The sequence below is a fragment of the Desmodus rotundus genome, chromosome 4 (assembly GCF_022682495.2).
Source record: "Desmodus rotundus isolate HL8 chromosome 4, HLdesRot8A.1, whole genome shotgun sequence".
Classification (NCBI taxonomy): Eukaryota; Metazoa; Chordata; class Mammalia; order Chiroptera; family Phyllostomidae; genus Desmodus; species Desmodus rotundus.
Window position 1 is genome coordinate 93002061 of NC_071390.1, and position 24080 is coordinate 93026140.

At 34.1% G+C, this 24080-nt stretch overlaps 1 protein-coding gene across 1 annotated transcript in view; it reads right to left on the reverse strand.

The window, feature by feature from the left end:
- Window positions 1-8645: 8645 nt before the first annotated feature.
- EIF4E (eukaryotic translation initiation factor 4E) overlaps window positions 8646-24080 on the reverse strand; it is a 44045-nt gene continuing 28610 nt past the window's right edge. Inside the window, exons 2-7 of the mRNA XM_053922526.1 lie at window positions 23512-23618; window positions 17486-17581; window positions 15033-15096; window positions 13809-13922; window positions 12636-12775; window positions 8646-9739 (exon numbers count right to left, since the gene is read on the reverse strand). Coding sequence (XP_053778501.1) covers window positions 9625-9739; window positions 12636-12775; window positions 13809-13922; window positions 15033-15096; window positions 17486-17581; window positions 23512-23618 — 636 coding nt within the window. The 3' untranslated portion in view covers window positions 8646-9624. The remainder of the gene's footprint in view (window positions 9740-12635; window positions 12776-13808; window positions 13923-15032; window positions 15097-17485; window positions 17582-23511; window positions 23619-24080) is intronic.

Here is a 24080-nt window from a genome sequence, read left to right on the forward strand (position 1 = left end):
AGACAAGGAAGAAGTGAGAGGACGAAAGACAGAAGGGAGAATACAAAAGGAAAAAAAGATAGGAAAAGGAAAAGGGAAGGAAAAGGAAGCGATGGGAAGGGGAGAAAATGCGGGAGAGGAAAAGAGGAAAAAAGAAAAGAGGAAGGAAGGAGAAAAAACAAGAAATGACGGGGGCAGAGGGACCTAAAAGGAAATACAAAAAGGAAACAAATGAAATGATAGTTCAAATGATAGCAGCTACACCATAGGAAGGGTTGGGTGGGATGGAGAACTTAAGTTTTGAACACAGTATTTGAACTAAATGACCAAAACCTAAAGATAAAATAAACTCTAAACATATCTTGAATTCTTAGGTTTATAATTTGCAAAGGCATAGGCTAGCAATTATGAAGCTACTTTCTGTTTATTCTAGGACTGAACAAGCAAGCCCGTATGTTGAGGATATCCTGACTTCCCACTGTATACACAAAATTACACATATAAAAAGAGAGAACACAAAGTCCCTTGTGATGTTTGGTTGGAATTACATTGTCAACTCACAGATTTAAGGTATATATGTATACTTATTTAAAAAGTTGACCTATAAACCTTAAAAACTATAGAAATAGATGTGTAGGTGTGTATACATGCTTCTATTTCCTAGCTCTCTCTGCTGTGATACCTTATAAGCAATGACACCCTGGTAGCAATGAGTAAACCAACTGTCCAGATCTTGGTTGCTAAATTCCATTCTCCACTAAAGCAATCAGTGCTCCACGGAGAAATCAACAAATTTCAGAGCTGACGTAGAGAAGGTACAAGAGGTCAAGATATGCCTGGGACATACTTTTTACTTTTCTTTTTTACCCTCACCTGAGGACATTTTTTCTTTTCATTGCTTTTAGAGAGAGCAACGGAGAGAGGGAGAAGCATGGATGTGAGACAGAAGCATGCGTGTGAGAGAAGCCATCCACTGGTTGCCTCCCGTACAAGTCTGAATGCGGATTCAATTTGCAACCTTGGTATATGCCTTGACCAGGAATTGAACTTGCTACCTTTCGGTTACAGTACGACGATGCTCCACCAAGCTGAGCTACACTGGCCAGGGCTGGGACTTATTTTTGTACCCAAAAGTAAACTACATCAAAGAATCATGTGGACTTTGTTCTTGTTTAAACAGACAAGACTGAGGAGGACCTGTCCCAGATTAAGAGAGACTAACAGAATATGACAACTGAATGTGACACATAAACAGGTTTACATTTGCTATTAAGGAAATCGGGACAGTTGATAAAATCTGATCTATAAACTAGTGTATTCATGCTAACTTCCTGACTTTGAATATTGCATTATAGTTATGCAAGGGAATGTCCTTGCTTTTAGGAACTATACACATACACTGTTTTAGGAAACACACTGACATATTTGAGGCAAGGGAGAATGTCAGCTTATTCTCAACTGGTTCAGAGAAATGATTTAGACAGAATATGGTAAAATGGTAACATTTGATGAATCTGGGTGAAGGGTATATAGAAATTTCTTTTATCACTCTAGAACTTTTATCTTTTGAAATTATGTCAAAACAAAGATTTAAAAAGAGACTTATTCAGAGTTCACACAGAGGTAACTAATTACTGGTCTGGAGTGAAAGGTACATGAAGATTCTAACCTACACTAAAGCCATGTGCACTTCAGGGGGTAGGAAGCAGCAGCAGTTCCTGGGGGAACAGGATTCAGGGCAGGTGGTATCAGTGATGTTACTGCAATGAGAAATATCAGCAATTTCTGTGCGATAAAGCATGCAATTACCAATGAAAATTCTCATCTTTTGGCATCAAATAACTTGAATTGTGTAAGGCAAAAACTGTTAGAATTACAAGGGGGAAGAGGAACAACATATCTACAATGTAGAACAAAACCTAATTAGGTGAGATTTTTCTTTGTCATTAGTCTGACATACAGTAACCATTTAATAAATGTATGTTAACATTTATATTATATAAACTCACAGATTACAGTCTTCATGAGAGTAGAACCATGTGTTTTGTTCTCCAGTCCATTCAACACTTTGCAATGGCTAGCACACAATCGGTGTTCAATAGACATTTGTTGAAAGACTCTTTATGGGCCTGCTCTTTAATACTTGTGGGAGATTGAATAAGAAATATCCTTAATAGAGCAGAAATCCAGTGGAACAAAAACACTCATGTACATAATCCCTCTACCTTTTTAATTTGTAACTTAGTAAGTAATGACGCCACACTTGGCTAAGATGAATATAGGCTCTGTTGCAATACAAAGGTTAAGTATTCATATTAGAGATGATACGGGCTTACTGTCTTGAATTGCGTGGCCTCAAATAAGCAACTAGTTTTACAATGTAATTATTGCCCCTCCCTCCAAGAGACATTTCAGAGCACCTATCTAAAACCAGCATTACTACTGTACTTTTAGCAATGCCTTAACTACTTAGCTGATTAACAGTGCCATGTGGCAAGATAACTCATTCAGTTATCTAGTTATTTTATATTTGTGTTAGAGGACAAACTGAAAGCTAAGATACCTGTATAAATGAACAATGGAGGCTTTAAAAATGACTTTACGGCCAATGTGGCCAACTGGTATAAATTGCTTTATAATTTTAATAGGCTCACATGACCAGGAATACTTTCTATGAATGTTATTTTTTTTTCAAAACGCAAGCTGTGATTGGCTGACTGGATGAAGAGGACGGAGGTCAGAATAAAAAATAGACTAGCACCGGGAAATCTCAGAACGCATTCCCTATGGTACCCTAAAGTTGGGTACACCTTTGTGAAACTTGTTTAGGTATACAATACATAAACTGAGCCGCAATTTAAACAGTATTTTTTATTGTAGGTTGTAGTAAGACTATTTTGAAAAATGTTTTTGATGCTTTAGAACTCGTTCAGTAGAACGTAGACCCATCTCTGCAGACTTGATGACGTTCCATTCGGGCACACGTCCTCATCAAGCTCAACTGTCACACACACACAACTGGCAATCTTACTGCTAAGCGCTGCTCCTAATGCATATGATTACACACATAACTACATCCTCAGACTCTTGCTGGGAAGTAACACAGACTAAAAAACAACTTGAACTCCAAAGAAAGAATCAATCTGAAGGACTGGTTCTCAGTGGGCAACACACCACTGGCATTACGAGGGATGAGCAACACACAGAAGAGATCGACACACCTAAGAGCTGGTATCCTGAATGACATTCAAATATCCTGACGTTCATGTCAATTTTTAAAAATGTCTATAGTATTGAAATTTTAAATCTAACTGTATTATTTAACATCCAACACCAAGTAATTTTTGGAAAAATTTAGTATACTCTGAATTTTACATGAAAGTTAAGATACTTTTTGTCCAGACCTTTACTAAGTATTGTTCACCATTTTGGAGTAACCTGATAGCTTTTATTTCAGAGTAACTTAATGGCTTCAACTTAAGTTGTTACATTCACAGTGATATTAGGTATAGATTCAATTGTTATATTTCATTATGTAGTTACACTTGGGCTACAGTAATTTACTAAAAACTACTTCCTTCTAGTTTCCCCTCTTAGTATCCTATTATCACCTCTATTATTCTCTAGTTAGAGAACTTAATTTTTTTTTAAATTTCACATCAGGACGATGTAAGTGTACAGTGATACATTTGCTTTTACATGTGGGGTGGTGTGTCTGACAGATTTAAGGATTTATGTACCCATTACCATTCCCCTAGATCAGAGGCCCTTCATTTAGGAACACAAGGACACTTAGCCTAAGGAATCCATGGAGTGGCTTCAGAACAGAATTCCCAAAAAGTATATACTATGTACCCCACAGGGTGGCTATGTATATTACATCACTTCATTCCATCAAAAACTATTATTTGCCCTGGCTGGTGTGGCTGAGTGGAATGAGTGCCACCCTGCCAATCAAAAGTGGGTTCGATTTTCTGGTCAGGGCACATGCTTGGATTGCATACCTGGTCCCCAGTTTGGGGGTGTGCAGGAGGCAACCTACTGATGTTTCTCACCCCCTCAAAAAATAAAATCTTAAAAACAAACTATTAGATTAAGAATCATTACATTACACCCTGAGAGTGTATATACTGGGTTGGATTATAAAGTTGGATTTCAAAGAGTGGTCGAGTGCCCCACCCAATTATGTTTACAGAATTGTAATTTACATCACTTCATCAGCGTACAATGACAAGTTTAACTTGACTAAGTTTATACATCTAACAGATCGTAGAACTAGAATTTGAACTCAAGACCAACTTCAAAGCACATGTGTTTTTTTGTTTTTTAATAATACTATGGGATATCTATTGGACACAGTCTTCCTTTAGCCTTCAGATAACATACCTAAAATAGTGTCCCACAAATGGTAGTTGCCCTAACATGATTAGCATCATTAAATTCCTTGTCTCTCCCTTTCATTTGGTCACTAGAACAGGCTTTACAGAATGTATTTTGCAAGATACCCTTACTTTTGGTCTAATCTTTTCTCACATTTCCCACCCTTATTCATATTTTCACTTTCTTTAATAAAGCAAAGAACAAATAAATGCATATCATATGGTAATTAGGTAATACATAACATATACTAATTAGTCCTACAGAATGAGAGCAAGCTTAGTTGGATGACTCAGAAATCACTTTGCAATTGTTTTTATAATTTAAAACACCAACAATCACTTTGAAATGGGGTTTGCTGGAAGTGAAAGGAAATGAGAAAAGGGTATTTGGTTATTACCAATACCATCACTACAAAACATTGAGTAAGGGTCAGCAAATACTTCCTATCAGTGCCAGGTAGTAAATATCTTAGGCTTTGCAGGCCAGTCTCTGTCACAATCACCCAACTCTGTCATGGCAGCACAGAAACAGCCACTGGCATATGTCAACAATGAGCGAGGCCGTATTTCAACTACACTTTATAAAATAAAACACAGGCTAAATACAGCCTATGAGCTAGTGTGCTGATCCTTGACATACAGGTCCAATAGGCAGGGAGAAATAGGCAGGGATCCATAGGCATGGATCTGAAGCACAAGAAGAAGGTCATGGCTAAGGAAAGAGATTTGGAAGTCACTTTCACCAATACCATGACAGGAAAGATAACCTAAGAATAGTGGAGATGAAAGATAAGAACATTTAAAGAGAAAATCCTCATAAATAACAGCAGTTAAGAAAAATACATAATGAGGAGGTAAATAATTAGCTGTTTCCTAAAAGGACAAAAACTATGTGAAGAACTTATGATTCCCTTAAATACCATTCTGGCTCAATTACAAATCCCTTATACTTGGAGAAGAGCAGGACACGGCAGTATTTAAAGCCCCAGATGTGTATGTAATATGCTAACTATAACATAACAAGTAGGGTCAAGCTGGGACAAACATTTACCCTATATCAAAACTAAATGTCAGGGGACTGAGGTGTCATTGTCCTATGTACAATGTTTCTTCTATCTTGTATCTTCTTCAATAAATGTCTTTATTTTTCATAGTTTAAAAAATAAACAAAAAAAACCTAACTATCAGGCCATCATACAGATCATTCACCCAAAATTGAGCCCAAAGGCTGAAAGCAAAAATAAAGCAAGAATACCCTTATAAACAAAGGTAAACTGATTACAACAATATAAATGTGTTTAAGAAACAAAGACTACAAATACAATGTGATTGCATGCCCACAATTTCATTTTTGTTTCCAGCAATGAAGAGACAGTCACAAGAATGAATATGCAAGTCTAAAACTACTTAAGATTCTAAGGAAGGCAGCCTAGTATCTACCTTGCAGTTCATAGTAAGCAGGATAACCCAGAATGTTATTGAAAGATGCTACAGATTAGCACCGAAATTTTGAAACTAAATCCATTAGTTGTGAGGAAATGAGTGGAGAGATAGCCAACCCAGGTGGCTGAGGGATTAAGGGGCAAATGAGCTGGCTTTGGCTACTGAGGAAAACGACCTACGAGTAGTGTTTTTCAAATTGCATTCTGTCAAAAACATACTTTTGTAAAATTTATCTTTAAAAAATTACTACAAAAATGATCACATACTTTTAATATCACAGCAATATCAAATTGCTATATAAGTTTCTAGACACTCAATTTCTCTAAGTCTGTAGAGATGCTGAATAGCACTGGGATAGTTTTGGTTTTTAATGTCAATCTGCTTTGCATTTTCTAGAGGGTCTAACTCTGAGAAAATTCAGTTGTTTTCTTCTACACAATAATAAAGATAATCCATAACAATTAGAGATAAAAAGTAGACTTGTCATCAACTTTTAATTTTAAAACATAAAACATTGTAAATGTTTTAGTAAGTTAAAACTATCCTTTAAAAAAAATCCTCACCCAAGGATATATTTATTGATTTAAGAGAGGGAGGGAGGGGCAGAGAGAGATTGGTATGCAGCCTAACTGGGATTCAAACACACAACCTTAGTATGTGTCCTGACAGGGACCCAACCCACAACCTTTTGGTGCACAGGATGCTCCAACCAAGTGAAACACATGACCAGGGCTAAAATTATCCTTTTTAAATGCAATCTTTAGCATTTAAGAATCTCAACTGCTACCAATCTGAAAGTTTTGCTTTATTTTGCCATTTATCTTAGAACAGTATATAGACAAAACTATGCAAACATTCATTTAATCTATAAACCCCTATACCTGTCTCTATGTTCTCAAATTTCTCCCAAATGATGAATTTGATTGCTAACAGTGAGCCAGGGAGATTTTCGATCCAATGTGAATTTCATTACCAAAGGAAATATGATGAAATTTTTATATAACTGGCCTATAAACTGACTATAGTCCAGTATGATGTAGTAGATAGCCTATAAGATAGGATCTATCTTATATCCTTGATAGTATGATATGATTTATAGGGCCTCTGGAACCAAATTTTCAGAGTAAAACCCACTTAGAAGTTGAAGAGACTGATAAATCCTCAACGCCTGTTTCTTCCATCTGTAAAATGGGGATAGCAGCAGCTACATCAAAGGATTATTGTGTAGGTTAAAGTACATGTAAAGTGCCTGGGATACTGCCTAGCAGATAGTAGTACCATGTAAGTGTTGTAATTATTTAATTCTTATACAGTATGTCTTAACTCCTTCTGTAGAATTTAATTACAATTAAACTGGTTAAATGTAATATATCACATCCCTACAATGAACTACTTACTATTCATCTGATAATGATTATTTTAATTCTCTATTATGAAAATATATTCATTTATAATATCCTGTTGGACAGAGAGGAAAAAGTTAGAAAATCATGTAAAGTCTAATATTTAGAAAAGATGTTAGTGAAATTATGACAAGTTGCACATCACTATAACTTCAAGTGGCATTTGCCAAAAGTGACTCAGATAATTGATCATTCCTCCCCACTGGGGGAAAAACACTTAAAACTGATTGTGATTTTAAAATAGCAATGATAGGATAATCAAATGCTGTAAATCAGGGTTTTAAAAAACGAAGAACTGTATACATTTAATTTGTTATTGTTCCTCCACCCCTGAAAACGAATGCTTCTTAAAATGGACTGCATCTTAGAATTAAGGATTCTAAGATAATTCTAAGAGCATTCATATTTAATAGATATACTAATGCCAATTCCACTCAATGACAACACACTACCACCACTACTTTTAAACAAGCTCTTGAAGTGCTCACAACTATACTTATCAACAGACAATAATAAATCATCTTAACCAATCACACAAGCTTAAACAGCAGATTAAACATGTTACTAGCGTTAGTAAATTGAGATTATATACACAAGAGTCAGTATTTCTAGAACATTGAACAAGAGTTGTTTGTGGCATCCAGAGTACTGAGATGGTAACCTGTGGTAGGTACCCCTGTGGCAGGTACCCTTTACAATGTTTTAAAATTCTTCAGTGAAATTAATTTCATGTTTATTTTACATAGAATTTTTGTCAAGCGTTTCCATTTTCACTTAAAGACAAACTTTCTTCTAAATGAAGGATTTCCATTCTACCTATAGTTCAGTTTACATTTGTCTATGATAGCCATATTTCATTTCCTGGCATCTGTCTGTAATTACATATTATAGGCAATATATTTTCAAATTTGCTTTCAAATGATACCTACAAAGAACAGATCAAATTTAAGTTTACATAAAACCACACCAGACCAATTTACCAATATAAATGTCTTATTCCATTCTACTTAGACAGCAACAGTAACAACATTCTTAATGCATAATGCCCCCACCACCTGCACTCTTTCCCTATGCTATCCTTTTGACATGGCAACCAAGTTTTACAACTACTGTTCCTAACAATCCAATGGTGATGCACCAAGATCACAATTCTTATAACATATTAAGAGTATTTTGATTTACCTAAGACTGAGGGACTATGCCTTATACTTTACAAAAAAACAGATAGCCACATCGATTTATTCCACATATATGATGCTACCTATTCAATTTATTAAAAATTGTAATAAACATAATAATCAAACTAGTGCTCCAAACTTATGCTGTTCACAGGGAAGACACTACAAGAGAAGACAATAGAGACTGGCTTGCAATAAGAAGTACAAATTCGTTCTATAGAGATGGAGAAATAAAAGGACAAATCTAGTTGTCTAAAAGACAATTCACTGTACACATTTTATTTACAGTTTTGTACACTGTCTTAATGTGAATGGGATCGCTTTTCTATTTAAGCCATTTTTTAACCAAAGCAAATAACCTAAGTAATACAAAGTGTTAAAATACAGCAAAGAGATACAAAAACAGATGTACTAATTCTAATTAGGAATGTAATTACGATGTTACATTTTTATAATCCACCATTATGTTTAGGAAATCACACAAACATAGATCACTGATTTGAATGAAATGCATAAATTTGTAGCAAAGCTTTGTAGTTATAAAAAAACAAAAAATTACCAAAGAATGCCCAAAATTAATGTTTATTCCACCTTTGTGTCATATTCCTGGATCCTTTACCAATGTTACATGAGGAAAAAAACAAAGCAAACAAATGAAAAAAGTGAAATCAGAATCACTAATGTTATCAAGTAGGGAACCAAATAAATTAAAATCTAGCAGCCATCAGCAAGAATACAGCAAAGACAATGCTGTAAAAAAAAAAAAAAAAAAGACAAAAAAAAAAAAGAAAGAAAGAAAATTGCTAGAAAACTGTATGCATCATACTCTTTCAAACCAGCAAAATATGCTCCTGCATACAATGGAACATAAACAGAATGCTTTTCCTGTAAGGTATAGAAATGTTAAGTTCTTTTTCAACTTTGTGGGTGGGTAAAATGTTTGTAATGATAATTTTCCTAAGCTATTACACAGTAGGCCAGAAACACATTTTTGGATTCTGGGGACAATGTGTACTGTTAATTCTTTGATTGGGTAAGTGAATACTCTAGCCAAAATTAAAAAAAAAAAATGAACACAGAAGTACAAGACAAAGGCGAATGAGACTTCTCATATCTTTGCAATGTTTAGATGGAAATCAAATTTAAATGCAGTCCACTCTGCTTTTGAAGAGGCTTTGGTTCAACTCCCAAATCTCGATTGCTTGACGCAGTCTCCTATGAGAATACTCAGAAGGTGTCTTCTTAAACAACAAACCTATTTTTAGTGGTGGAGCCGCTCTTAGTAGCTGTGTCTGCATGGGACTGATAACCAATCGTCATCTTTGGAGGAAGTCCTAACCTTTCCTTGTATACCCTCCTAGAAAAAGAAAAAGAAAAGTGGCCATTAACTTTTATCCATACACACACCAAATTCAGTATTATTATTCTTTATACTAAAAAAGGTAACTAGGTTTGAGGGTAAAAAAGGAAATCACATACCCTTTTAGCAAAATTTACTCTTTATTTTCACAACAATCTTGGTTCATCACTTAACCAGTATTTGAGTCCACTATGTATCAGCTACTGTGGTAATTATTAATATATCAGTAATCAAAGCAGGGCAGTCCCCAGGCTTGGTGTTTATATTTCATTATTTACAAACAAATAATCACAAATACACATGGTGGAGCTGTACCATTATAATTAAAATAAAAAATAAAATCCATTACATGAACACGTCTATTTAAATTCTCTGATCCAAAATGCTGATTAGGCTGATGTGGCTCAGTTGGTTGGAATGTTGTTCTGAAAACTGAAAGGTAGCGGGGTTTGACTCCCAGTCAGGGCACATATCTAAGGTTGTGGGTTTGGTCCCTGGTTGGGATTCGTGTAAGAGGTAACAAATGAATGTTTCTCACACCGATGTTTCTGTCCCTCTCTCTTCCCCACCCCTCTCCCCCACTCCCTTTCCTTCTCTCTAAAATCATGGATAAGTCCTCAGGAGAGAATTAAAAAAAAAAATCAAAATTCTACAATCAGCCCTGGCTGGGTGGCTCAGGTAAGGCATGGCCCTGTGAACCAAAAGGTTACAGGTTTGATCCCCAGTCAGGGCACCCCGGGGAGGAACCGATTGATGTTTCTCTCTCCCTCCCCTCTTTCTTCCCCCTCTCTAAAACCAATGAACATATCCTTGGGTGAGGATTAAAAAAATAGTAATAAAAATTTAAAAATAAAATGCTACAATATATTTTACATATAAACCCTAGTAAATATAGCATATTATTGCACAATTACCACAATTATTACAAGATTGCACACACAAAAATTAAACACCTTGAAGGCAATTTATGATATTTTTCTGGATAATTTAGGATATACATGATTTCTGCCTTAAATACTAACTCTACAACCTAACTTTCAAATAAGACGTGACACTATCTTAAGAACAAAATGTGTTAAGTGCCAAAGAGGGTAAGTTTTGGGGCTGTGATAGTGTACAATAAGGAGCTACTAATATTATCTGTGAAATTACAGAAATCTTCCTTTTAAAAGCCCTAAGGTCAAAAGTATAATGCCAAGAGAATGAAGCCCATCTAAGGAACAAAAATAAGGCTGTGTGGCTACAACTAATAAGGAAAGTAAATATGAGATATAAGGCTGACAAGAAAACTAGATTTTTATTCTAAGTAAAAACAGCAAAATTTCAAAAATAAGCATCAGAATTAAATAAAAATAAAGGGATATACATTTTCATGGAGCTAAATTCTCCAATATAACACTAAGACAGTTTTACTTATACTCCACCCTCCAGAAGATTTCAATGCATTCCCTTGATGTAGACATCTAGAAACAATTTTATGATAACTAAAATTATAACCACTACCATCAGATTTACGTGTATGATACAATGTATTCCCTCAATTATACCAATCATTAAAAATGCCAGGAAGCAAGTATACTGAGCCACACAACTTGGATGGGTTTAAAAAATAAAAATCTGTCCCTGGAAGTCAAATGTTTGTATGATAAAGATTTCAAAGCTTTTAATATTGAAACAAATACAAACATTTCTGAGGAAAGAAATTAATACTTAGTTAATATCTTTAACTTGTTTTCAAAGAAATATAAAACTCCCACAATTATGTTTTGATGCTCACAGAAGGATTAGGGCTATGACAAATCAACAATCAACTCCTTTCTCTTACAGAAACCTGTAGAATAAAATCTGGAACATATCCATATCTTTTAATTCAAAAGGGATTCATAAGAGAATTTGTGTTTGGAAAATCACCCACAAAGGGCAAACAAGCATTTTATTACCTATGACTAGTACTTAATTTTAACACAAAATTTAAAACCAAATATTACTAGTGCTGAGGCTGTATCTGAAGAAACCCAAAACACTAATTCAAAAGAACATAAGCACCCCTATGTTCACTGCAGTGTTATTTACAATTGCCAAGACATGGAAGCAGCCTAAGTGTCCATCAGTAGATGAGTGGATGAAACAACTATGGTTCATTTACACAATGGAATTCTACTCGGCCATAAAAAAGAAAAAAATAATTTACCCTTTGCGACAGCATGGATAGACCTGGAGAACACCATGATAAGTGAAATAAACAGAATCATAGAGAGCAGGATGACAGATGTGCTGAGTGGCGGAGATTAGCGGGTAGAGGGATCAAGCAAAACAGTAAAAGGACTCATGGACATGGACAACAGTGTGATGAATGCAGGGGAAGGGGTGTAAAAGGGCTAAATGGCAATGGAAAAAATACAATAAAAATTTGTCTTGAAAAAGCACACACACACAAAAGTTACTAATTTAAATGTAGTGAGAAGAAAATTCTAGTTAACACTGATGGATATTCAGGAGAGGGGAAAAAAAGCAATTTTTGCAAAGAATAGTGTTTACCAAAAAAGTTTAAAGCTTAAGACATGTGGATTTTAAATATGGACAAAACCAAGATAGTGTCACTTAAATTTTGATAAAAACATTATGTACAGTGTACACACAGGCAAAAAATACATGTATAATATTCACGAAAAATTACATTATTATGAGTATTATATACTTAGCACTATAATTTTAAACTAGAAAAAGACTTATATTGTCATCTGATAAATTAATATGCCAAAATAGGTAAGTGTTCAAGAAGCAATACAAGGAAAATACTGATCTACAAATCCACGTATTTCTAAAGCTACAAATTACTCTGCATTTGGTTATCGTAGTATTTTAAAAGAAATACACAAATAGCAAAACTTACCCTATATATGTAACAGCGTCTCTGTTTTCACATTCAGTAGTCCATATTGCTATCTTATCACCTTTAGCTCTAACATTAACAACAGCTCCACATACATCATCACTGTAGTCATCAAAAGATTCTCCAATAAGGCACAGCAGCTTAAAAACAAAACCCAAATGCAAATTACACCCAATAGATTATAAAAAGCTAAATAATTCAACTGCAAATGTCTCTTTTATATATACACAAAACTAAAAGTTTTTAAACCAAGAGTTGACTTTTTGAATGTCTACATTATTTTTATGTATATAGTTCTTTATCCTGATTGCCTCTGCTTCTTGCTGTTTTTCATGAACACTTTCCAATGTTTAATTGCAGTAAATATACATTAACATAAAATTTGCTATTTTAACCATTTTTGTGCAGTTCAGTGGCATTAAGTGTATTCACAACATTGTGCAACCATCACCACCATCTGTCTCTAGAACTTCCATCATCTTGCAAAACGAAATCTTTTTAATGTTTTCTAAAATAGTATTTACTGATAATCTCTCCCGAAAGCAAAATAAGTCTCTTAAAAAAAAAAAAAAAATCAGCCACCCAAATATATATTAATTGCTTCATTAAATGCAAACTATAAACCAGACACTGTGCCAAGTGCTAGGGAAACAAAAGAGACTATGAGTCCTGCTCCGAAAGCTTGGCATTTAGAACCCCTCACTGAAGAAAATGCCTGTTACATCATATTTAATAAGTACAAAGCTACAAGTTCCAGGTTATATCACAACAAATAAGCTGTATGATATCAAGCTACAGTTTTATTGTTTGCTTCACTTACCCTGAAAGTTTTGTGTACAAAACAATACTCTTACGAGGCTTGTAAAAACTTACATTATACAAAATGAAAGGTTCTATAATTTTGAAGTTAATGTAATGATCAGAACGAGCTTGTTGAGGAAGGGCAGAGTCAGCTGTCCATCACTTTATATCCGATATGTAATGTGGAAGGGGGTTTTTCACTCTACTAGTATGTAGAATATACAGGACTCACATGATAGAAAACAGTACGTTGCTGGCTTAGAGTTTCTAGAGTGGGCATCCTTATCTCTTTGTTGACTAAGTAACTGAGGTAAAATAATATAAATTAGTTTCAGTATTCTAAAACTGTTTTTTGTAATTTTAAAACCTTACTGTCTCTAGCCAAAAGCGATCGAGGTCACTTCGTCTCTGCTGTTTGCTTAATGTAATTAGCCACCGTCCTCCTCGTTTGTTTTTCTCATCTTCCCACATAGGCTTAATACCATCCTACAGGGTTAGAAGACAATATTAGATAATATTGTTACTTTAAGAGATCATCACTAGAAACAGCAAGCAACACTCTGTCAACTTTTTACTTCATTCCCCATAAAACTGTGATCGATGTAGTGGGGGAAAAGCATACAGGACTTATAGCCAGAGGCATGGGGCTGCAAAATTTAGAGTCCTGACTTAGGGACTTATGCTATAACTATCAAACATTGGGTTTTATTTAACTTGGAGGTTCTTAAACATTCTGATGTAGCTTTTCAAAGCTACGAATACTTCTAGACCTAGAAATTCTATGCAAAATTATGCACACTTATGCAATTTCAGACACTTAATAAATGCCCCATCCTTACTACCTGACAAAACCCATTTAAAAATATTTCAGGACCTACGTACCTCATATTAAGAATTCCCGACACACGGGCATATAAAGCATAGGAAATACAGTCAATAATACTGTAACAACTGTGTATAGTGCCAGGTAGGTACTTCAAAGGTCAAGGACGGCAGTATGGGGGACCACTTTGTAAAGTACATGATTATCTAACCACTATGCTGTACACCGGAAACTAATACAAAATAATATTGAATGTAATCTATAATTCAAAAAAAAATTCTTGACAAGCTCTGAACTTCATTCTATTCAAATATACAGGGTCTGGCACAAATAATGCCCCTCTTTTATTACAAAATCACAAGCATGTGATTCTGTAACATAACAATAGCTCACTCAAGCACACCACCACATGACATTTTAGGTGAAATGTTCACACTACTGTCCATTTCATGCGAGACATTCATGTACCCTACCAACCACATTCAAGCAAGCTTTGCTTCTGCCAGAGCCTGTATAAAGACAATGGATTTGACAATCAAAGCTCTTTTCAAAATCACTCACGGTATGTGCCCACAAAGTAAGACATTCACTTAACTTCAATTATTTACACTAAAACAGGGCAAAATATGTTTATGCTAAGCCTAGTAAAGCTAATTTAATTTTCCTTCAATCGACAGAGCATTTCCCATAACTAAGTTTGAGGCAAGATTTCTTAATGAATACCTGAATGGTCCAATCTTACTATATAGATATGAAATCACCAATAAACATACCTTAAAAAGTGAGTAGTCACAGCCAGGCATTAAATTACTAGACAACTGGATATGGTTGTACAGACTAGGTAAAAGAAAAGGACAATTATACACATAGAATATGTAATACAGAGTTTAGGTGCTTACATAACATTCAGAAAATATAATAAAAATAACAAAAATAAAGGTTTATGTTCATTTTTTCCCTATGGATTCAATTTCTGAAATGGACCAAACACATCTTAGTAGTGGCCAGTTAAAGAATCAACACCTGATGATTTAAGAAAATATTTTTAGTAATTTTATTCTGACAAAATTTGGTGTATTGGTAAACTCAGTGCATACCTATGTATATATAAGAAACTGAGAATAGAGGTTTGAGGTTGCTTTAAGTAGATGAAAAAATTTACAAAGCTAATGAGCAGTTTTAAACACACAACAACACAAATCAAGGAAAAGGAAGATAACTTCTTGACTATCAGGCACTGTATGACTGAAATAAGCCAACATTATTATCCTTAAAGGTATACAAGAGAACAGACCAATGGTTCCCAAACACCACAGACTGTTACTAGGGTCAGTAAGTATAATAATCATTTGGAGAGCTTTAAAAAACAAATAAAAACACTAGTTCCAACCCTATTACTTGTAATTTTAAACCCTTAATGTTGGGTGGACCCTGGAATCTGTATATCTAAACTATTCACCACATATCAATGTAACAGAATAACATTTGGGATGATTTAGATATCTAATAGCTTGAAGGTAGAAGGCTAAATCATTTGATCTCCTGAAGTCTTTTACAGCAAAATTGTTATAAAACTGACAACAGAGTAAAAATGTTTTGCCTGTCTCCAATACATGATACAGAAGACAGACCGTAGATGACATTTATCCTTAGTCAAATTCTCTGTGCTATTTTAACCTAGTGCAGGAATACTTCAAGCACAGTATTCAGAAACAGTCTGGCACCTTTTGGATAACATTCCATAGGATAAAATACAAACCCAATTTGAGTGAGACAGTGTAAGACCAAGTAAGGTTTCTTGAGTCGCTGTACCTAATGATCACTCTTCCTGAACTACATACATTATCACTGAGTTTCCACTAGACAACAAAAGAGGCCTGGCTATAAAATTAGCCACCACCATTTTTATAAAAGTAATGAATAGTGTGGAAATGACCCTCTTCAATATCATTCGAGATAGAAAAGGTCTCCTTTCTCCTTCATGGTGCTGTGCAGCAAGGTCCCTTAGCAGTAAGTTTACAGTGAGAATTTGTAATGGCACATTTAAACAGAATCCTAACACTACAAACAGATTAGATAAATCTGGAAGGACTGAATGGCTGTTTTACCACTAAATTTGCTAGAAAAAAGAGGTAAAGAAGTGACTTACAAAGCTGAAGAATTCATTCATATCTCTAAATTATGGTACAAAAATCTACTATGCAATGACATTGCTGAAACATAAATAAAGTGTGGGGCCATGTGTATACTGGTGAAAGCCAAGCAAAGTAGATAAATAAATCTGATTCAGTAGAAGAAATTCCTCTTCCTCCACAGACTGGAAACTATGTTTTAGAGTACTCTTGAATAAATACAATTAAAAAAGAAAAACACAGATATTTTGATGAAGGGCAAAGCTGAAAACCCCAGTTCAGACAAGACAACTAGACCTGTGAATTACTGCAGGCTTAAATGTAATTCTATTACTTTTAAAGAAATTCAATGATTTCAATAAAAAGTGAGTAGTTAACAATTTATAGTTTTCACTGATCCAATGTTTTGTTTTTTTCAGTGATTCAAATGCATACTAAATGCCTGTGATGGGCAAAGCACTAGGAATATACAGAAGAATATTGTTCCTGCCCTGGAGGAAGTATACATATATGAATTTGCTGAACATAATCTGTTTTTCGTGTGGGAGAACACATTCAGGGAGTTATATTAAAACACAAGAGTAGCATCACTTATTCAATATATATGTGAATCCAAAAATATACAATCTTAACAGATACTGTCATTCTTTTACAAAACCTGAATACTGAGCACTTAAGCCTTTGAAATCTCAAAATTCTTATTACAACAAATCTGTGTTACACTGAAAATAATTTGCAGAAATGAAGATGTAACAAAGCTCTGGAATACCCAAGTATGGGGCAAATGTATCCAGGCAACCAAGAAACAGGAAAGTTCCAACAAGTTGTCACAAGTTCTAGGAGTAATAAAGTGAAGGATCTGTCAGCAATAAACATGCAGGCCTAAAGGATGACAAGGCGGAAGCTTTCTAAAAACTGACGAGGAATAACCACCAATTCAAATAGTTGTGAGGAGAAGGACAAGCAAAAAGGTAGTTCTATAGATGAATATTTCTTAACTTTTCACTTTAACATTAATTTTGTAAATGTGACATAAAATTAAAAATTATATACTAATGAAATAACAAACATCCTGAAATAAATGGGTTACTTACGCCCAAAAGTCTTCAACAGTATCAAACTCAGAGATCAGCCGAAGGTTTGCTTGCCAAGTTTTGCTTTTATCATTTTTAAAAAACCAGAGTGCCCATCTAAAAATAAAAAGCTGGTGTCAATAAAATATGGCAGTTTTACATCCATGTTCATTGCAGCATTATTCAAAATAGCCAAAACAAAGAAGCAATACAAGTGTGTCCACTGGTATGTATCAATAATAAACAAAATGCAGTTAAAACATACAATGTAATTATTAGTCAGCCTTAAAAAGGAAATTCTGACACTTGCTACAACATGGATAAACCATGAGGACAGTAAAATAAGACAGTCAAAAAACACAAATAGTGTGTGATTCCATTTGTATGAGGTACCTAGAGTAGTCAAATTCAGAGACAGAAAGAATGGTGGTTGCCAGGGGCGTAAGGGAAGGAAAATGGGGCCTGTTTTTAATGGGGTTCAGATTTAACCTTTCATTTTGCAAATGAAATGACTGGTTGCACAATAGTGTGGATGCACTGAACACTACTGAACTGTACAATTTAAAAGATGGTGTATTTTATGTTATGTGTACTTTACCAAAATTAAAAATAAAGTAATTTAAAATTGTAATTATTACAGTGGCAGATAAAGAGTAGCTGTGTCTTTTTTTTTTCATTTAAAAGGTATGGATTTTGTGCCTAATACGTAATAAATTCTCTGCTATATACAGAGGCCCACTGAGGTTCATTCCTCAGGGGAATTCACATAAAATTTATCAGACTATTGCAGTATGCTAAATGTTATAATAATCAAGCATAGTTACTTAAGAAAAAGAGCAGAAGCACATAACCTGAAAGCAAAGTGGGGAACAGAAAAGCTGAGTTTTCAGAGAAACAAAAGGGTATAAGCCAAGAGGAAGAAATGTGAGTGCTAGAAAGAGGGAAAATTATTAAATGTGTCTCTGTTTACTCAAACACATAAATGGGAAAATAATAAAGGGATTTATTAAGTAATGCTACCACATGTTCTGCAATAATGTATACCATCTTCTACATATCTGCATATACTTGTTAAAGGGTTTTTCACTCTATTACTTTGAAAATAAACTCATGTTACATCAAAGCTTAAATGTTATCATCCCAAGATAATTCATCTTTAGAATTATATTCACTCAACTACTATACTGAAGTTAACTAAAAAATTTTCTCATTGATAAAAATGTCTGAAAACAGGGTTTCCAAATAGAAGTATTTCATTAACTCTATGACTAATGCTTGATAATCTCAGATATAAAAATAAGATACATTATACCTACTTGATAATTTGTATTTGCCAACTTACTATCAAAATCACAAAAAGCAAAGGCAGAAAATCTATTAAACACAGATACTATTCAAGTACTGTACTCTGAATTTCTAAAATTAATTTTAGTCTTTCCTCAAAACTTAAAAATAGAATTAAAAAATAGAATATGACCCAGCAATTTTTACTGGGTATTTACCCCCTAAAATACTAAGGATGAAGGGGTTTGAAAGGTACCAAAATTTCAGTTATAAAATAATAATTGAGATTTGATATACAACATGGTGATTATAGTTAATAATACTGTGTTGCATATTTAAAAGTTGCTAGGAGAGTAAATCTTAAAAATTTTCAAGAAAAAAATTTTGACTGCATATGGTGACAGATGCTGGGCTAGACTTACTGTGGTGATCTTTTCACAATATATACAAAATATTAAATCACTGTATTATATAGCTGAAACTGATACATTGATATATTAATGTTGTATGTCAATTATTCCTCAATTTAAAAAACAATAAATAATAAAATTAGTTCTGTCGAATGTTCTTAGTTTTGGAAAATTTGGGAAAACCTTAAGTGTTTATCAACAAGGAATTTATTTTATTTTTTTAAAAATCCTTACCTATGTTTACTGATTTTAGAGAAAGAGACAGAGAAACATCAATCAGTTACCTCCCATACACGCCCTGACCAGGGATCAAAACCCACAACCTAAGTATGTACCCTGAGCAGGGATTGAATCCACAACCTTTCTGGTATAGGGGACAACACTCCAACCAATTGAACCACCCAGCCAGGGCTCAACAAGGGAATTTTTAAATCAGCCATTTTCAAAGTGTGGTTTACTGACCCCTAGGAGACTCCAAGACTCTTTCAGGAGCTCTGATGAGTAAAAGATATTTTAATAGTAATGTGAAGACATTATTTTTCACTGTACTGACATTTGCACTACTGGGGCAAAAGCAATGGTGGATAAATCAGCTGGTGCCTTAGCAAGAATACAGTGGCACCAAATTATAATAGTAGACACTATTTTTTATTACCACCAATTCTCACAGTAACAATGTCAGTTTCATTAAGAATGCCATGTTGATGAAACAGTAAAAATTACTGGTTTCATTAAATTTCCATCGGTGTACATGTCCTTTTCATATTCTGTACAAAAAACACATCTGTCTACTGCACACCAAAATACAATCCTTAGGCAAATGAATTGTAATGTGAACTAGCCACTTTTTTCATGAATACCATTTTAACTTGTAAGAATGGCTGATAAACCATGGGTTTTTTCCTGGAAAATAATCAGAGTGAGCCTGTCAGTTAAAATTTGAGCTTTCAGGAGAAAATCAGAATTTTGGAAAGCTGGTATGTGCTACTGTGAGCCTGACAACTTACTAAAATGTAAAATGAGTTTAGTGATCTGTTATTGTTTTGATACTATAATAAAAAGTGTCAATATCTGGAAGATTCCATGACTCATTAAAACTGGTACTTTCCAAATGACCAGTGTGTTGCAAAATCATGTATGGGTAAAAACTCCATCCCAAATATAAGACAGACAAATGGATTTTAATGTAACAAAGTACAGAAAATTATTGGATATGATTTCAAATTCCACACTGCAAGTAACTTATGAGAAACCTAGTATCAAAGGAGAATATTCATAATTATTTTAGAAGGCCTTTAAAAATTCTCTTCCCAGCCCTGGCTGGGTGGGCCAGTTGGCTTGTAGGTTGGAGGATCATCCCATACACCAAAAGGTTGAGGGTTCTATTTCTAGTCAGGGTGCGTACAGGAGGCAACTGATCAATGTTTCTCTCTCTAAAATCAAGAAACATATCCTTGGGTGAGGAATTAAAAAAAAATTATCCTCCCTTTTCCAACCACCTACCTTTTATGAGGTCACACTTTCTTACACTTTGTCTGAAACAATTTATGTCATTATCTACCACAGACTGAATGCAGAAGCAGCTATGAAAATCTAGCTAACTTGTAACTCAGGGACTTGAAAAGATCTATAAAATGCTATTCTTCCCACTATATTTTATCTTGGATATTTTTTCATAAAAAACTAACATAAATTTTAAAATATAGTTTTGTATTTTCTCAAGTATATTTTCTAGCATAGTAAGAGAAATAGATAAAAACCTACATAGCCAAAGATCTATGGAGTCCTCAATAATTTTTAAGTGTCAATAGGCTGTAAGACTGAAAAGTTTGAGAACTGCTGATTTAAATAAAATATAATACATCCATGCAAGAGACTACTGTGTGCTATTAAAATAATTGTGTGGGTTTTCCTGACTGACATAAAAACCAGAAGTCATGAAAGGAGGGTGATATTAGATACCATAAAAATAAAAAAAAAATCTAAAAAACCTAATTCCATAGACAATATTAAAAGCCAAATGATTTGGATTAACTCATTTTCAACCTAATCTCCCTCTTGAATGATTTAGCATTCCCTCATATACAATGCTTGGAAATGAGAAGATAACCTAAAAGAACTAAACAGACTATCCATAGTCTGTTTAAAAACACAAATGATCAATACAATATGAAAATGTTCTGAAACTTCAATGAAAAAATGCAAATTTAGAACAGTAAGACTGTTTTCTCAAGTCAGAATAGGACAATCTGATTGGTAATAATTATAAAGATTCATGGTTGGCAAAGATGCAGAAAACAGGAACTCTCAAACCATTAAAAGTCTAAGCTGCTAAAAGAATTTGGCAGTATTTATACAGGTAGTCTTTAACCTAGGAACTCTGAAATTTTACACTAAAAACATATTCACACAAGTGCACAAAAATATGTAAGGATGTATACATATGGCACTATTTGTAAAAGAAAAAATCTATATATCCATTAATGCAAATTTGGTAAAATACAAACAAAAGCATGGCCACCTGTATAAAAAGCATATATGTGCACACTGGAAAGTTTTAGAATACCAACCAAATTTAACACTGACTACTCCCCTCCAGGGAGTGAAGAAAAGTAAAATGGGGAAGAAGATACCTGAGAAAAGCAGAAAACTTGTACTTTATATACTTGTACCACAGTGATTTAATCGTTATAATTATTAGAGATTATTTTTTAAGAAAGCAAAATAATGTCTGTAATATTTATAAAAATAAATGAGAAAACTACCAAAATCTGAACCTAAAGCATCTTAGAATATTTTTCTAAGTGATATTTATCATTTTACACAAGAAGAATAATTTATACAGAAACTGAAATCCTCAAAGACTTCATTTAGTACTTAATTTGTCTACCAATGAGGCCACTTTCAGAAATCTCTTCTTCACCGTCATTCGAGCTGTGAGGGATATATGCCTTGATAACTTCTTCCCACAGTAATAGCAACATTAAGAACATACAGCCAGAAGGCATAGAGAGCTAGCTTTTAAAAGATACCAATAAAAGATGAAAAAGTACTTTAAGGGTTTCAATGCTACAGTGAGGATGAAGTATATGAAGTTCCTGCTAATCAGTATTTCCACTTAATACCTTTGGTACAGTGCTTTCCTAAGGAAGGATTTTACCTTTATGGACTATTGATTTGATGGCTCACTCACTCACTAACAATCCCCATTGTCTAAAGAATGGGTATGTTCCTCACTGAAGGATACCCTTAACCACAGGTCTCCTATGAAAAACGACATAGAACATGTTTGGACTATTATTTCAGTAGGTCTTCCATGATAATGAAGAAATGATAAAAAGTATTCAGACCATAAAGGGAAAATGTATTTTTTAGATAAGTAAAATTAAATTATAGCCAGGCTTATGAGATCTTTAAAATAAAGTAAAAATGAGGGAAAATCAAAGGAAATGAAATACTTAAATATCTTCAGAAGTCAATTCCAATTTACTTTCCTCCAGATTCTTACAATGTTTCTATGTTGCCATTTTGTTTCCACCATCAACTCTCAGTGAATTCATGTTAATGTTCATTACATAAACATGAAAGACAATAAAGTAAAAACATAAACATACGGAGTTGGGAAAACCATGCAATGAACTACCACTCAACTACTGTTACTGTAACTGTGAAAACATTAATTCACCTTAATGTCTCCTGACTGGTCTTAAATACGAACCAACAAACCTCCAGACTCTAAATCCCCTAGGTCTCCCTTTTTTCCTTCATAGCCAATTTCAAAGTGTCTATTCTTGCTCTATACATTTTTGTATATTCTATTTACTCTTCAAACTACTCCTACTTTTTCCATCATCTACCCTCTACTAAACTTTCTCATCCTACGTTAGCAAACACTTTTTATTGTTTAATCCAACTGGCATTTTGAGACTTTTTTATTGTTCAAAACAATGAGTATTTGATCTTTTATATATGTATAATTTATATAGTTTCTATGTCTGTACCCTTCTCATGGCACTCACCGTCCAAAAAAAAAAAAACCAAAGCCCCAAATCCCCCATTTGCTAACAAAGCCTTCCTCCTGAGTCAAATTCACTTCTTAAAAGAACTTATTTAATACTGTGGTTACAATTACCACCATTAATTATTGATGAATTTCCAACCAATCTCTCCATCAGTTCTGAGTTCAAGATTCATACATAAAAATGCTTATTGGACATGGGTCATCCAAGTGAAAATAGAATCCTCAACCTGACATAACTGAAACTAGTCTCACCCAACTTTTCCCTCCAAACCAGTCCTATTCACTATTTACCTTGTTGCCTAAATCAAAAAACTACGTGTCCACAAACTTACCTGTTCTGTAAAGGATGTTTAATATAGTGTTCTGGGTTAGCAACCTCCTGGTTAGATTCTGTTTTCTCTTCTTCTGTAGGCGGGGGATTAGGAGTAGGGGTGGTTTCCTAGTGGAAAATAGTAAAACATTATTAAAAGTTCTTAATATATTTTAAACAGCAATCTCTAAATAAACTTGAACCAATAATGCCAATATTATCTTTTAAAGAAGAAATTTCAGTCCTGACCAGTGTGGCTCGGGTGACTGGAGCATCATCCTTTACACCGAAAAGCTGCTCATTCAATTCCTGGTCAGGGCATATGTCTGGGTTGTGGGTTCGATCCCCTGGTCAGGGCATGTGCAAGAGGCAACTAACTGATCAGTGTTTCTCTCTTGCATCGATGTTTCTCTCCCTCCCTTCCCCTCTCTCTAAAATCAATAAGCATGTCCTCCAGCAGGTAAAGATAAAATAAAGAAGAAATTACAGAAACATTTCGTAAGAGAGACCACAGACCAACCTCTTAGAAGAGCTCTAGGCTCTTCATTCTAGCATATCTTTATTATGAGAAAAGGGTTTCTCAAATTAAAA